Source organism: Ovis canadensis, chromosome 12 (genome assembly GCF_042477335.2).
Source record: "Ovis canadensis isolate MfBH-ARS-UI-01 breed Bighorn chromosome 12, ARS-UI_OviCan_v2, whole genome shotgun sequence".
NCBI lineage: Eukaryota > Metazoa > Chordata > Mammalia > Artiodactyla > Bovidae > Ovis > Ovis canadensis.
In genome coordinates this window covers 41,558,257-41,575,167 of record NC_091256.1, presented here as the reverse complement: position 1 = coordinate 41,575,167, position 16,911 = coordinate 41,558,257, and the positions used below count along the sequence as shown (strand labels likewise).

General features: G+C 37.3%; 1 protein-coding gene across 3 annotated transcripts in view; it reads right to left on the bottom strand.

Annotated features, from left to right (window-relative positions):
- Window positions 1-16,911, bottom strand: part of SMYD3 (SET and MYND domain containing 3) — a 756,573-nt gene that overhangs the window by 559,818 nt on the left and 179,844 nt on the right. For all 3 annotated transcript variants that reach the window (XM_069545497.1, XM_069545498.1, XM_069545499.1), the window contains 2 exons: window positions 2,940-3,047; window positions 1,373-1,430 (listed from right to left, as the gene is read on the bottom strand). In XM_069545497.1, coding sequence (XP_069401598.1) covers window positions 1,373-1,430; window positions 2,940-3,047 — 166 coding nt within the window. The remainder of the gene's footprint in view (window positions 1-1,372; window positions 1,431-2,939; window positions 3,048-16,911) is intronic.

Here is a 16,911-nt window from a genome sequence, read left to right as displayed (position 1 = left end):
TCCTGCACACATGCTCAAACCACCATAAATGCTTATTTCATCAGTGAATTTAAGCAGACTTTTTCATGAAACAGTTTACAATCAGGACATGACCGATTACCATTATCATTTTAAAGGCAAAAAAAAAAAAAAAAGAAACCCAGAAAGCAAAAATTGACAAGTTTGGTTAAATTAAGCTCAAATTGATGACATGTGTCAAGGAGAAAGTATATCATGAAGAAAACATGGATCAACCAAAGAAATCACATCTTCAAGCTCTTTAAAGAATGAATAAACAAGATATATAAAGTTTCCATTCAAACAGAAGGAGAAAGTTCCAAAGCCAGTATCACTCCTTGAAAAACTCAGTTTCGTTTATACCACAAAGGGTTGTGAAGGCTAAGAGTGCACAATTCAATTAATAACATTTGAGAGCACTTCACTTAAGGCAACATGGATGACACTGCTACTGAGCAGGGCTACTGTTCATAGCAAAACTCACTTTAAGAGATGTTAATTATCTCGCAGTAATGTAACAAGAAAAAATGACTAATTAGTTCTCTATTAAAACTTGAAAACATAGATCAAGACGAACTACACCATTACTCTGGTGCTCATGTCAGGTCTACATATTTTCTCTAAATTACTTGTGCAACAGAACAATTAAGCCAATGATTTCTTAAATAATAATTTATTATCATTGGCACTTAGGATTCCATAACCATAAATCTGGACTAGATCCTCTTATTTGTCTCCATCCAGAAATATTAAACTGTATAGCACATTTACTCCACAAGCTCTTGCTATTTTTGAGCTGAAGTCATTTGCAACTTCAGTGAAGAGGATCTGTGCCAATACGAAAGAAAGATAAACCTTACATTCACTAAACACTCGGATGCAAAGCCTCTCAGTGTTCTCAGGGAGGTTGGCCACTGCCATGGTAGCTCAGGAGCTGAACAACACTCAGTGCTGTCAGAGAGCCTAAGTCATCGGTACCTTCTATTTTCCATATTATCTAAAGGACCAGTGAACCTAAATGTTCCTTGGAGCCCCCCATTCATATTACTGTTCCCTGACATCAAAAAGAAGCCAAGAGTGGAATAAGAGCACACAGAGGGGAAAACAGGAGTGAAATTATTTTGTCACCTTGACTAAGGGTTATACTCCCCTCACTGCCTAACTTAAGACTCCTCTACAGCATTTCACAAACCCCTCTATGGCCAAAGCTACCCTGGAATAAATTAAATAAGCTAATGTGCCAGTCTACATAAAAACTTGAAAAGGTTTGTTGCCTCACAAACAGAGACAGAAAAACAAAGGCAAAAATAAAGCAGCTCATCAGCTCAGCAAATAAATTATAGAACTTTTAAAATGCTGATAGACAATCACTCACTTGATTCCAGATCATAAAATGAGTAAAGTTTTTCCGATTCAGAGGGTGTTTCTTGCATCTGTGAAGAAAGAAGGAAAACACCAAAAACAATTTAAAGTGTCCAATATATACATGAATATGTTTAGATATCTTTAGATATTTAAATGCAAGTCTGTTAAAAAGACAATTTTCTATATATTCCTTCTCTTCATCATGTTAAAATGTATTGCAACTTGACCCACCAGTTTAATTTCTAAACACAAAATCCTTTTACAAAAAGTTTCCATACTTTTATTTTTTCCCCAGTTCTACCACTGACTTGTGTCATTGCAAGGATTTTATTACTAATCATTACAGAAAAGCAAAGATAGATGAATGAAAATAAGAGTTTATTATAAAATGTGCAACCTTGGGCATGTTACTTAACCTTGAGGCAAGAGGAGTCAATTTCCTTATGTGAAACACACATAAGAAGTAATGTATAACACTGAGTTGTTGTGGTATAAAATATGTTCAACATATAAAGCAATTAGCACATGGCCTGGAAATAGTAAATGCCCAATAGAAGGGAGCAATCATTATAACTACTTTTTATTAGATTCTGCTCAGGAGGTTGGGGGTGGAGATTGAGAACTAGTACCTTGGGTGATTCTGAAATAACCTATTTCTGCTCTAACAGTGGTTCTCTATCTTTTCAATATTAATAAAGTTGACAAAGTTCAAACTCAAATATATTATTATACTTTTAGTATCAAGTAATTAAAGGAATGCATAATAACAAAGTTACTTTCAATTTACGAAAGCTTTGAAATAAATATGTGTACTATTGAGTTTAGTTCAATACAATATATACATTTGAAAATAGCAGTAAGTATATGTAACAGATGTTGTATAATCAGTCTAAAGACAATACCCATTTGGTATTCTAAATTCATCTTTCAGTACTGATGTAGCTGATACAAAACACTGCACTGGTTTTAGGTATATACTTTTACATTCCTAAAAACCCCTATAAAATTTTATTGCCAAAGAAGTTAATAAACAACAGGATAGAATAGAGCTGAAGCTTGCAATAAAGAGATACACGCTAAAGCCTGGGAAAAACAAAAGCTGAATCCACTAGCCACTTTGGCAAAGTAGGAAAAGGGATGGGAGAAACAATTTCAATGGATGTTAGCTTTTTTAAAAGAAAAAAAAGCACTCTTCCTTGAATCATCTAATTAAAATCTCACTTAAAGAAGCAACCCAAAAAATGATATACTTGCCCTGTGCGTTAGTTCTCAGGAGAACAACAATAAAGGCAACGTAACAGGAATCACTAACATCTCATGCCCCAAACATGGGACCTTATGTCTCCATTCCTAAGAGAACACATACAGGGCCTTCAAAAATGGGGCCATGCACTTCATCACTGCCACCAATGTTGTGATTAATAGAAAATAGCAAGTTTTGTCTTAAGATATTTCCTGGAATAATCCACCTACTTTAATAAAGATTTAAATTTAGCCTTAAATATGACTACTACAAATAATTGCAAGTGCTTATGTTAAGTTAAAACCCAAGCATATTTCACAAGTTTTATACTCACAAGTTTGAAAACAACTCTGCCAAGTAGTCGGACAGAGTCAGGGGGATATCTGGGTTTGCAGCTTTTAAGGCATTTGCATTCTCGCTTGTGGTCCTGCCAAGCTTTTTTCTGTTAAGACAAGAGTGAGGAGGGCATATAAGACATAAAAATCTCACTTTCGTTTATATGGGTTTTGAATGTTGAGAGTCATCAACATTAACTTAATTTTAATAGCCTAAATGTAAGTGCAAATAGGAAAGGAAAGCAATATTCTAGTACTATTATGATCCAGGATTTAGTATGCAATTACCAAGCATGGATATCAAAAGCTTCCATTTCACCTTTATCCTTTATTTGCCCCGTGGTTATTACCTGGCTGGTAGCATCCAAAGAAAGAATGATTATGTCTTTCTTAATAATTCATAAGATAGTCTCCTAGGTGATTAAATAGGATTCTTAATAGACAGTGATTTTGAATACAAAAAGAAAACATCACTCCAACTTAGAAAATAAAACACATGGTTCAGAAAAATCAGAACAGGACAGATAGCTATCTGAATTTCTGTGCTGCTATAGTAAGTACAGAAATATCAGGAGGGCTAACAAAACTTTTAAAAATAGAAAAATCCTTTTGTTTTTTAAGATAACATAGAAAGGAGTTATTAGCTAAAATGACCAAAGGCTATTTTTACTCAGAACGGTCTTGGTTTATTTATGGTGTCCTGGCCTAATTATTAACATCCTGAAATGTTAATGGTTGGGATTGCACAGTCACTTAGCCCAGAGTCCTAGCCATGTGCTGGTGGGGTAAAGAGACCACAGAGCCAGTCACCAACATCGAAACACTAGGAGGGAGAGGACTAAATGGAGGGACGTTGTCCTCGAGTCTGAATGCCATGACTCCCTTTATATGGGACTGCTTCTCTATGGAAATATAATCCAGGGTGTCTAATATCTAACCCTGGTGAGAGGGAGACCACTAGACCAAATATCTAATATTTCTTTTCCAAATGAGAGCTGTAAGTTCTGCTTGTGAAATGCCTCATGCTCACATTGTCTTCTTTCAGAGATTATAAATCTGCTTCCCAGATGCTGCCTAGGAAATCCCCCTATAAGAGATCTCTCTTTTCCACTTAATAGCACAACATGCAGCATAACCAAACCAGTAGCTGCAGCTACTCTGAAGCTGTGACTCAGATTCAAGTTCAAGCCAGCATTCTGCTCAGAAAGACTGCCTGTGCCAGTTTGCTGGGTGAAGGCGCAGTTTGTCCACCACTATCTCCTAGTAAACCAAACCTTGGAGACATTGTTTACAAGGGTTACATCATTTCTTTTATCAACTCTACTCACAATTGCCTCATTTCATTCCTTCTTATTCACTATGGCGATGCTCTTAATGTGATTTTTTTTTAAGTATTTATACTTAGTGTGTGTGTGTGTTCATTCGCTCATTCGTGTTCAACCCTTTGTGACCCCATGGACTATAGCCTGCCAGGCTCCTCTGTCCATGGGATTCTCCAGGCAAGAAAACTGGAGTGGGTTGCCATTTCCTCCTCCAGGGGATCTTCCCAGGGATGGAACCTGCATCTCTTGCATCTCCTCCATTGGCCGGTAAATTCTTTACCACTGTGCAACCTAGGAAGCCCCATTTACACTTGCCTCATTTCCAAATAAAAATGAATGTTTCAGAGAGAGGTGCGTATGAGATAAGATTATAAAATTAGAAACAAAATGTAATGTTAAAATTATGGGGGAAAAAGTATTCTAGCATTACTTAGCATTCTACAGTGTGTTAGACACATGGCTAAGCAATTAAAAAAGATTTCACTTGATTTTCACAATAATCCAAATGGTAGATATTATCCTTATACTAAAGATGATGAAAGTAAGGCTCAAGAGCTGGAATCTAACTACCAAGCTACACAAATATACAGAGAGAGAGTATAAATTCTTAGCAAGCTAAACAGGAAAGAGAAGTAACGATCGCGCTTGTGCACTCCATTTATATGAGGTGCCTTACAGGCAAGGCAAAAAGAAATCATAATTCTCATCTGACAGAAGAGAAAAACGCATAGATTTACCAAGTATTAAATCACAGGAGGGACTTATTCCAAGAATGCTAATCAGTATACTGGACAATGTGACAATAGCTCACAACACAATGGCCTTTCATAGAGCTGCTTCTAATGTCAATAGAATACAACTCAGAGAAGACAAGATTTCCATTGCTTCGGGGGCTAACCTTGGACTATAATTAGTAAGCATCAATGTGCTGTAAGATCCCTAAAATAAATATGGTTTCACTGTCAAATAAGTTTGAAAAACATTTCATATTGTAGAACCTGCTTAGAGATTCAAAATACTTTTAGCCTACTAAAAGTTCTAAAATGCTCTGTATTTCAGAAACTTACATAAATAAGTTAATACAGAGTTTCCCGTTACTGTTATTACCATCCTTTGGGAAGTCAGGTTGGGGTATATGGACTCAGAGATACCTGTACACTGTCTTTCCTTCAGCTGGTCTTTGAATGAGGGTGGGTAAGCAGACATTCACAGTCATTCTCACTGACGGGGAACTAGAGCATGGATGTTTTTGATTATTGATTGAGGAGAGAACCATAGCTTTGGTGCAAGAGTTTTCATTTGATACTGAAAGTGTCTGGCTGGAAAAGAACTGCAACTAGTAAAATAAGGCTGAGATAATGGATTAAATGATCTTAAGAGCAGATTTTAATTGACACTTAACTGTTAGAGATCACCCATAACTTTCATATTAAAACCTCCAGTTTTGAGCAGCTCAGCCTTTTGGAAGCTTACCAGGGAAAGGCAACTACAACATGTACCCCAGGTAACAAACCAACAGATCTGTTAGATGACATTAGTTAGAATGAAGCTTCTAAATTTTAGAAAACTCTTGGAAAAAATGACTTTATTTCTTTAACATAATTAAAATGAGTTTTTATTCTCAGCAATAATTAGAAAGTAGACAATATATCTCTTAAGGCTATTCCTAGATCATTGCACAGAAACTTTGGACAATGTACTTATTTTCCAAACTTGCTTCAGCAAAAAAAAGAAGTTCATTATTTTCATCTTAAACCAGATCTATATAAACATGGAAGGTAATCATACCACTAGAAACCATGATACTAAAAACTATGTTTTTAAAACATTAATTGTAGGCTTACCGTAGGCTTACTAATAGAAACAAACCACAAGAAAAAGTTTAAAAAGAAATCTTTTAAGCAACTGCATTTGACTTCGAAGAAAACCTCACGTGAACTCATACAAAAACATTAGGCATCATCTTCACTCTACAAACTTTAACCAAGGAGTGCAGCTCGCCAGGCTTCTCTGTCCATGGAATTCTCCAGGCAAGAATAATAGAGTGGGTAGGCATTCCCTTCTCCAGGAGATCTTCCCAACCCAGGGATTGAACCCGGGCCTCCCATATTGCAGGCAGACTTTTTTTACCATGTGAGTCATCAGATGGAGACCTCAAGGACACATTACATAAGGACACATACACATTACATATCCACCCCTTTCTCAAAGATAAGCCCTTGATCTACTTTTTCCTCTTTTCTTCTATTACTACAAACACAGCGTACAATAAGATTTTATTCACAACACTAACTGTAATGTTTTCTGTTCTCATAGTTGAAAATCAACAATAAAGTATAGTAAGCACAAATTAGCATGAAAGACAAAGGAAATTAAAATACTGAATTAAGAAACAAAGGCGAAACCAGAATTCAAAGAGACACGTGTACCCCAATGTTCATTGCAGCACTGTTTATAATAGCCAGGACATGGAAGCAACCTAGATGTCCATCAGCAGATGAATGGATAAGAAAGCTGTGATACATATACACAATGGAGTATTACTCAGCCATTAAAAAGAGCACATTTGAATCAGTTCTAATGAGGTGGATAAAACTGGAGCCTATTATACAGAGTGAAATAAGTCAGAAAGAAAAACACCAATACAGTATACTAATGCATATATGGAATTTAGAAAGATGGTAATGATAACCCTGTATGCAAGACAGCAAAAGAGACACAGATGTATAGAACAGTATTTTGGACTCCGTGGGAGAGGGCAAGGGTGGGATGATTTGGGAGAATGGCATTGAAACATGTATAACATGTACAATGGCATTGAAACATGGTGAAACGAATTGCCAGTCCAGGTAACGACATGCATGACACAGGATGCTCGGGGCTGGTGCACTGGGATGACCCAGAGGGATGGTATGAGGAGGGAGGTGGGAGGGGGGTTCAGGATGGGGAACATGTGTACACCCATGGCAGATTCATGTTGATGTATGGCAAAACCAATACAACATTATAAAGTAATTAGCCTCCAACTAAAATAAATAAATTTATATTAAAATAAAAAAAAGAAACAAAGGCAAGGAGAGAAGAATTTTAGATAGGGCAAAAAAGAAATTAAGACATCTTTGACTCAACTCCATGTATAAGTACATGTATGACTCAAAAACAACTTCAGAGTATATACATTTTCATATAGTTTATAGTGTTTATATTGATTCAGCATATAAACTGATGAACTAAACCCAATGGTTTTCAGTGGGAGTAATCCTAAACTTGGGAGTTTAGGATTTTATTGGGGGTATTTTTGTTTGTTTGTCAAGGGGCCAGAAATGCTAGACATCCTGCATAAGACTGTCCCATACAATGAAGAACTGTTCCAAATCCAAAAGGACTTGTAAATGTCTGATCAGACTTCCTAGAAAGGTGACAAACTTGTTCATAATTATCTGAGCCCAATCTCCTTTGTTTATATAAAGACATTTTTACGTACTTTTAATAGCACTGAATTCTCTAGGGAAATTAAGGTAAGATTGCATTTAAGAATTAAATGCTACACAATTATTCAATATTTCACAAAAGCATCCCACTGAAGCCAAAAACAGCTTTGGTATGTGTGTTAACCAACAAAACACATTTTCTGATCTGCATTTTGCAACTTCCCTTTGCACAGTGACTCTGTACAGGTACAAGTATATGACTTCTTAATTATGTCTTCTAGTCTAGTCACACCTGAGCACTTACACACAAAAGTATATATTATTGTAAGTTATTTTAATGCTCATTTTTCTTTATGTTCCAGTTATGGCATTTATATTGATATTGAATTTTGAAAGATGTAACTAGGTAGACTGTATTACCTAAGAAATTTCATTTCAGGATAGTAGAGACGACAATATAGTAACTGTCTTAGAAAGATGGAGATAGGCCTGAAAGAGCTGAAAACCCCAGATCTAGAACAATGCTACAGGTACACATCCAAAACGCACATAAGAAAATATTTTAAAATACACAGCCTGGGACACATCCCACAGAATCTCACAGTATTGCTGAGATAGAATCTGATGTCTAAATTGTTTTTAATCACTGTGGCAGATTTCATGTGCAGCCAATATTGAAAAACCACTGAGCTAGGCTAAATTAAAAAGGGGGGTCACCATATATACAAGATAGATTAAAACTATAAAATACTATTCTATACTTAACTATTGTCTTACAGGAATTAATATTTTTTTTGTAATGAGGTGGGAAAGAGTTTCTAAAGCAGGACATAAAACCTAGAAACCATAAATGAAAAGATGCATATGCTAAAAAACATAAAAATAAATAACTTCTATATCAGAAAGAAGAAAACCTAATACCTCAAATATGGTTGAAAAATAAAGAACAACTAGGAAAACAAAATCTAAACTATGTATATGGATAGTGTTAAATGTCTCCAAAATAGAAGGAGGTCTTATAAAATAAATAAGAAAAGGGTGAATATTTCCATAAAATTAGGGGGAAAAAAGTGAAAGATATGAAGGGAAAATTCATGCCTAAAAAAGAAAAGCCAATAAACAAAAAAAAAAACAAAAAAAAAAACCAAACCAGTGATCAAAGAAATGCTAATAGACACAAAATATAATGGGTGACCCATTAGTGTGCTAAAGATAAATGAAAATAACTGTATTCAAAAGCTTCTAGGGTGTAGGCAAGTGAGGACTCTCTAACTCATCATTAGAATTATAAGCTTCCCTAATCTTTCTGATGAGTGTTTGGTAGAGAACATCAGAATTTTTAATGTGCATTTTGCTGGCATAGAAGTAATATTTACAATGTGATTAACCCTAATTTAAATGATATACATAAATAAGCTGAAGAATGCTCACTGTAGATTTGTTAAAATATTAGAAAATTGGCACTAATTTTCCAGTTTTTCCTATAAGAAAAAGCCAATTTTGTTCTTCCCTGTATAGTTTCCCAATACTGTTATCTTTTACAAATATTATACACTATATTTATAAGTAGAAGCAAACATAATTATCTTTCTTATATCTAGTAATGGTGATTCAGGGAGAAGCATTTTTATATGAAAGAGAAAAAAGTAAAATCACTATTAATAAACACAACTTCTTAACGTTTGTTTATTTTGGAAAACCTGGTTGTAACTCCAATAATCCCTTAAATGTATTAATTTTTAAATATTAAAAAAATGCTTCAATAAATTCTTTCATAACAGCAAATAAATCTTTTGTAACACAAAGAATAAGTAAACTCACAAATTTTTAAATATCATTATTTTATTTTGGAGCTCCCCATGTGGCACTAGGAATAAAGAACCTGCCTGCAAATGCAGGAGACACGAGATGCAGGTCCGATCCCTGGGTCAGGAAGATCCCCTGGAGTAGGAAATGGCAACCCACCTCCAGTATTCTTTCCTGGGGAATTCCATGGACAGAGGAGCCTGGAGGGCTAAGTCCATGGGGTCATAAAGAGTTGGACATGACTGTACCATGCATATAAGAGGTGTGCAATAGATATCTGATGATTTAATCTAAAATAAGTACCATTTAGGAGATATAACTTACTATATATTTATTACTGTTTATTTTAAATGTAGGCCATCCAAAAAGATCAGGAAAATCCCTAACAATCCTTGCTCTGACCCAGTCTCAGATGGTCTTGATTGCTTAATTACGAAAGGAGAGGACTGATGAAATGTTAGGACAGGAAGAGAAAATCCATTTATTTCTTCTTTCTTACACAAAACAACCTTTATGCTATTATCGTAATGTTTTCCTCCCTGAGTTGGACACAAAGCTACTACAGCTTAATAACCCACTTAAATACTATTTAACATTGAATTTTGGTTGGATTAAATACTTATTTTAGGGCAGCTTATTATTTTGTGGGATAGCCTGTGGGAAGGGTCGATAAATATTGAGCCCAGCCTGGGTAAAATACATCTGATTTACAACTAAGGGCTCACTAGACATTTATTCTGTAACTGGACTGGATCCAATCATCTCTAAGGCAGCTTCTCAATGATTAAAAAAAAAAAAACCCTATGATTCTGTAACATCCATTTCTAACGAATATGTGAATTATGTCAAAAAGGCATGAAACCTCTTCGTGCATGCATGCTAAGTAAGCTTCAGTTGTGTCGACTCTGTGCAAACCTATGGACTGTAGCCAGCCAGGCTGCTCTGTCCCTGGGATTCTCCAGGCAAGAATACTGGAGTGGGTTGCCATGCCCTTCTCCAAGAGATCTTCCCAACCCAGGGACTGAACCTGTGTCTAACGTCTCCTGTATTGGCAGGCGGGTTCTTTATCACTAGTGCCACGTGGAAAGCCCCTGAAACCTCCTCATGTGAGACTTATGAAAATTTGGAATGGTATTTTCCTCAGATTTGGGGTCATTTAAAGATGAAGGAAATTGGCTTAAACTGTGGAAAATTTTTTAAGCCAGCTTATTCAACAAGTTCATTTATGATTGATAACCACTATTAGCCACAATTAATAACCATTAATATGCACAATCATCTACAGTTTGTCTCCCATGAGCAAACTTAGGATATCTGAGTTGCCATGTGACTTGCAGGAAAGAAAGAGGACCCAACAGTATTCCATTCACTTGTAACCTCTTAATGGCAAATAAATAATACCTTCTTCACACTTCAAATGTGGTACACTAATGAACTGCAGGTTGACAGATGTCTGAAGACCTGAAAAGCTGGAATCTGGGAAAAGAAAACTGGAAAGCTAAGCAGTCTGTGTAACAAGCTACAGTTGACTGACAGGTATTGATTAAAATCTTGCATAAATTCTCCTTAGAGCACGCTAGAGACCTCGTGATAGACATTAGACTTACCACTTTAAAAGCTTTCTGGATACTGCATCAAACGTAGAACAAGAGTGTCTTCCCACTGCCTTAATCAAATTAGACAGATAGGGCCAAATATAAAGACAGAGTAAGGCAAGAGGATGGTTACAGGGCAAAAAGTTGACAAAATTAATAAATAATTACTCCTTAGGAAAATGGGGATTACAGTCTCCAGGTTAATTAAGGAACGTCATAATAAATAACAACATGTGTCCCAAAGTAAGTCAATCACCATCTAATAACAGGTTCAGGTCAAATCCATTCTGACACCTACTTTTGGAAAGTTTTGTTGAAACAGCCACATTCACAGCTTACACTCGCTCTTTTCATACTACAACAACAGAGTTGAAGAACTGTGACAGAAATCTTACAATCCACAAAGCACGCACAAGGAGGTTCATGCCCTTTTGACATAATTCACATATTTGTTAGGAATGGATATTACAAAATCATAGATCTTTTATCATTTATAAAAAATAAACAATGTTTATTATCTGGCCCTCCACCAAAAAAGTTTGCCAACCTCTGACCTACTGAGAGGTCATATCAAGATGGAATGGTGCAATAGACACATTTTATCTGGAAGGGCAAAATAAATAGTTCTCTACACACTTCCAATTTTCCTTGAAAGAAATCTCCATGCTAGATTAATTGAAATGTCAATGCTGAGTTCTAGTGGAACATGGCAGATGGGCACATGCATTTTATCTCCCCAACACAAGTAATCTATCAAGTTTTTAACTCCCAAAGTAAACCAGAAGGGCCATCAGTGGATGAAGGGTTTAACCTCTTTTCTTTAAGTCAGAAAGTGAGGGTAAGAGGACAGGCTAAAGAAACAGGACAAATGAGGCTGCCTCAAAGTGGCTGGTAAGTTTTTGAGTTCAGTTCAGTTCAGTCACTCAGTTGTGTCCAACTCTTTGCAACCCCATGAATCGCAGCACGCCAGGCCTCCCTGTCCATCACCAACTCCTGGACTTCACTCAGACTCACGTCCATCGAGTCAGTGATGCCATCCAGCCATCTCATCCTCGGCCGTCCCCTTCTCCTCCTGCCCCCAATCCCTCCCAGCATCAGAGTCTTTTCCAATGAGTCAACTCTTCGCATGAGGTGGCCAAAGTATTGGAGTTTCAGCTTTAGCATCATTCCTTCCAAAGAACACCTAGGACTGATCTCCTTTAGAATGGACTAGTTGGATCTCCTTGCAGTCCAAGGGACTCTCGAGAGTCTTCTGCAACACCACAGTTCAAAAGCATCAATTCTTCAGGGCTCAGCCTTCTTCACAGTCCAACTCTCACATCCATACATGACCACAGGAAAAACCATAGCCTTGACAAGACAGACCTTAGTCGGCAAAGTAATGTCTCTGCTTTTGAATATGCTATCTAGGTTGCTCATAACTTTTCTTCCAAGGAGTAAGCGTCTTTTAATTTCATGACTGCAGCCACCATCTGCTGTGATTTTGGAGCCCCCCAAAATAAATTCTGACACTGTTTCCACTGTTTCCCCATCTATTTCCCATGGAGTGATGGGACCGGATGCCATGATCTTCTTTTTCTGAATGTTGAGCTTTAAGCCAACTTTTTCACTCTCCTCTTTCACTTTCATCAAGAGGCATTTTAGTTCCTCTTCACTTTCTGCCATAAGGGTGGTGTCATCTGCATATCTGAGGTGATTGATATTTCTCCCGGCAATCTTGATTTCAGCTTGTGTTTCTTCCAGTCCAGCGTTTCTCATGATGTACTCTGCACAGAAGTTAAATAAGCAGGGTGACAATATACAGCCTTGACGTACTCCTTTTCCTATTTGGAACCAGTCTGTTGTTCCGTGTCCAGTTCTAACTGTTGCTTCCTGACCTGCATACAGATTTCTCAAGAGGCAGGTCAGGTGGTCTGGTATTCCCATCTCTTTCAGAATTTTCCACAGTTTATTGTGATCCACACAGTCAAAGGCTTTGGTATAGTCATTAAAGCAGAAATAGATGTTTTTCTGAAACTCTCTTGCTTTTTCCATGATCCAGCGGATGTTGGCAATTTGATCTCTGGTTCCTCTGACTTTTCTAAAACCAGCTTGAACATCAGGAAGTTCACGAGTTAGTTACCTTCAAAATCTTCAACTCCTGTCAAGCAGAACTCAAATAAGAATCCAGAATTGAAGACAATGTATGGGGCAGAGAATGGGATTAAGAAGTGACTGAAAAAGAAAGTATTAACCAGAAGTGTATACAAGAGAGTCCCAAAACATCTCCTTACTACTGGCATGATTTTGAGTAAGTTGTAAACTTGAATGCAATGCTAAAATTATCTCTGATCCAGATCACTGCTTTTACTTTCTGCTTGGTCTTCCTTCCCTCATGCTCACTCCCTTATAAGTGTTTCCTCAAACAGCAGTCTCATTCTTTGAGTGGCTTATGGTTGTGGTCACTTTATTAGAGAGGAAGAAATAAGATCTATGCATGCTTAATAGTTGTGGAGTGAGCAATATTTTTTAAAGAATGCATTGTTACTGATGCTGCTAAGTCACTTCAGTTGTGTCCGACTCTGTGCGACCCCATAGACGCCAGCCCACCCAGCTCTGCCGTCCCTGGGATTCTCCAGGCAAGAACACTGGAGTGGGTTGCCATTTCCTTCTCCAATGCATGAAAGTGAAAAGTGAAAGGGAAGTCGCTCAGTCATGTCCGACTCTTAGCAACCCCATGGACTGCAGCCCACCAGGCTCCTCCGCCTATGGGATTTTCCAGGCAAGAATACTGGAGTAGGGTGCCAAGAATACATTAAGATATAATTATATTACAATAAAATGTGTCCACTTAAGAGTATAGTTTGATGTGAATAACACCAAAATTAAGATATAGAATGTTATTACTCCCAAAAGTTCCTTTGTGGGCCTTCACATTCAAGCCCTCCATCCCCAACAACCAGAGATATGGTCTCCATTATTACAGACTATTTGTGTCTGTTCCAGAACACACTACTACTCTCCATCTGGCTTTATTGCCTCTGTAAAATGTTTCTGGGATTCAGTCATGTTGCTACATGCATCACCAGCTCTTGTTGATGGCTGAGAAATAGTAAATTACGTGTGTATCTATGTATATGCACACACGCACACGCAAATACAAATACACACACACCTACCTAGGAGCAGAATGCTAGGTTAGTCGGTAAGTATACATTTAACACTTTTAGAAGCAGTTTTCCAAAGCAGTTGTAACATCTCACATTCCCACCAGCAGAGTATGAGGTTCCAGTTGTTCTACTTCCTTATTAGCACTTGGTATCATCGGTCTTTACCATTTTAGCCATTCTAGTGGGTACATCAGAGAAGGCAATGGCACCCCACTCCAGGGACCTCTATGGGGTCGCACAGAGTCAGACACGACTGAAGCAACTTAGTAGTAGTAGTAGCAGTAGTAGTAGTGGGTATGTAACGGTATCTCATTGTGCTTTTCATTTTCATTTCTCTGATGACTAATGATATTAAGCCTTTTTTCTGTAAATCTCACTGAAGTGTCTATTCAAATCTTTTGTCCACTTTTCTGTATTATCTTACTGTTGAATTGCAAGCACTGTTTAAAAATTATAGATACAACTCTTTGGTCGGATATATATGAATTACAAACATTTTCCCCAGCTTGTGGCTTGCCTTTTCATTTTCAACTTTGCTCTAGTCCACTTTATCCGTATGTCTTATATAGTTAGTGCTTTCTGTGTCCAGCCTGAGAAACTTGACCTAGGAAATTCAAAGATTTTTCTCCTAAGTTTTCTTCTATAAGTTTTATACCTCTGGCTTTTACATTTAACCTGGTAATCTACTATGAGACTTTGGCAGGGGAGGGGGTGCTGAATATATATCAATTCTTCTCCATATGCATATCTGTCACTATTTGTTAAAGATCATCCTTCCTGATTAATTCTTTATGTGGTATATCTTTTCATTTTGATGAATGCTTGAATTCATTTATTTCAGCTTGTTTTCAATATTAGGATTAAAAAACTTAAATCAGATACCCACACCCACACACACAGAAGACTATCCTTTCTACACTGAATTACCTTGGCACCTCTGCAGAAAATAAACTGGCTATACATGTGTGGGATTGTATTTGTTTTTAAATTTTTTCTATATATTATGATGTTTTGACATCTTAAAAACCTTTCTGGCTGGAGAGAGGTTACCCATTCCAGAGCTAGACAATTCTTGTGCATGAGTGCTAAGTCACCTCAGTCATGTCCAGCTCTGTGTGATGCTATGGACTGTAGCCCACCAGGTTCCTCTGTCCATGGGATTTGCCAGGCAAGAATACCGGAGTGGGTTGCCATGCCCACCTCCAGGGGATCTTCCTGATCCAGGGATAGAACCCACATCTCTAATGTCTCCTGCATTGGCAGGTGGGTTCTTTACCACTAGTACCACCTAGAAATAGACAGCAAAAGGCTCAGCAGGTAGCATGCCTTTGATATGCAGACTAACCAATCAGAGACCTACTTCGTCCATCTGCTTTAAAATTCAGAGTCAGGTGGGCCACTAGCGACCACTCCTATAGCTCAAATCTCCCTGGAATTATTCAAATTAGCCAGTCTGAAACTGTTTATCTCACCCTTCCTGGCCCTTCCTGCGGAAACCTTACTAAAGGCGCTAGCCTCTAATTTCCCCCCTCTTCTCCTTTCTGCCTCCTAACCACTCTGAGGCTCCCCCCATTTGATCCCGTGTGGCAATTCATGCTCCTGTTTCTAGATATATGAGTGTAATAAACTGTTTTTCCTGAGCCTCTCCAAGTCCCCTCTTGTGGCCACAACTACCTATCACAAAAAGCACACAGAACAGGGCCTATTCCTGAACTCTCTCTTCTATTCATTGTGCTGTATGTCTATCCTAAAACCATCGTCGTCATTACTGCAGCTTTAGCATGTTTAAATCAAGCGGTCTACACCCTGAAACTTTGCTCTCCTTTTAATAAAGGACTCAGTTTAAGTCTTCCGCATTAACACATAAATTTTAATCAGCTATCAATCTTTGGGACTTTGAGTAGGATTGCACAGAATCTAAATCTAGAAAGCGATATTTTGAAATCACTTATTTGTAACTTTTTATTGATTTTGAATTTTTAAAATTAATGCTTAAATTTAAACTTCGGGTTCTAGAACAGCATGCAATTATCATTAACCTTGAAAACATAAGAGCAAAGGTACAACTAGCAAACTATGGAAAATGGAGTGACAGAGATGAGGAGAGAGTGGGAATATTAGCATCTTCACCTTTAACGCAGGGAATCAAGAGATACTGTTTAGAATTGATAAAACATGGATGGGGGCTTGCACACGACATTTAAAGTTACAAGAAAAAGAATTTAACCTAATAAACATATAATAGTTATCACAATGCTAACACAGCAAGAGCAGATTTTTTTTTCCACCTAAAACTGGGCCTATTACACTCGCTTCCCCATGTCAGTAAAGAGAATCATCTACCCAATTTTTAAAGCCAAAAGCGAAGGAGTCATTCTTGATTCTTCTCTTTCCCATCTCCATGTTCACTTCCCCTACAACTTTTTCATACAGTCTAATCCCCCGCAATCTGAGCCAGTTTGCCTATTCCAGTTGCCTATTCAGTACCTCCATGCAGATGTTTAATGGGTACAGACTAAACATGTGTATAATTCTCCCCTTAGAACCTGTTCTTCACAAAGATTTCTGTAAGTCACTAATTAGCACCACATTCACCCATCGTTGTTCCAGCCAGAAACTTAAAAGTCATATGTCTGACTGTTCTTTCTGTCTAACCTCTTACATCTAA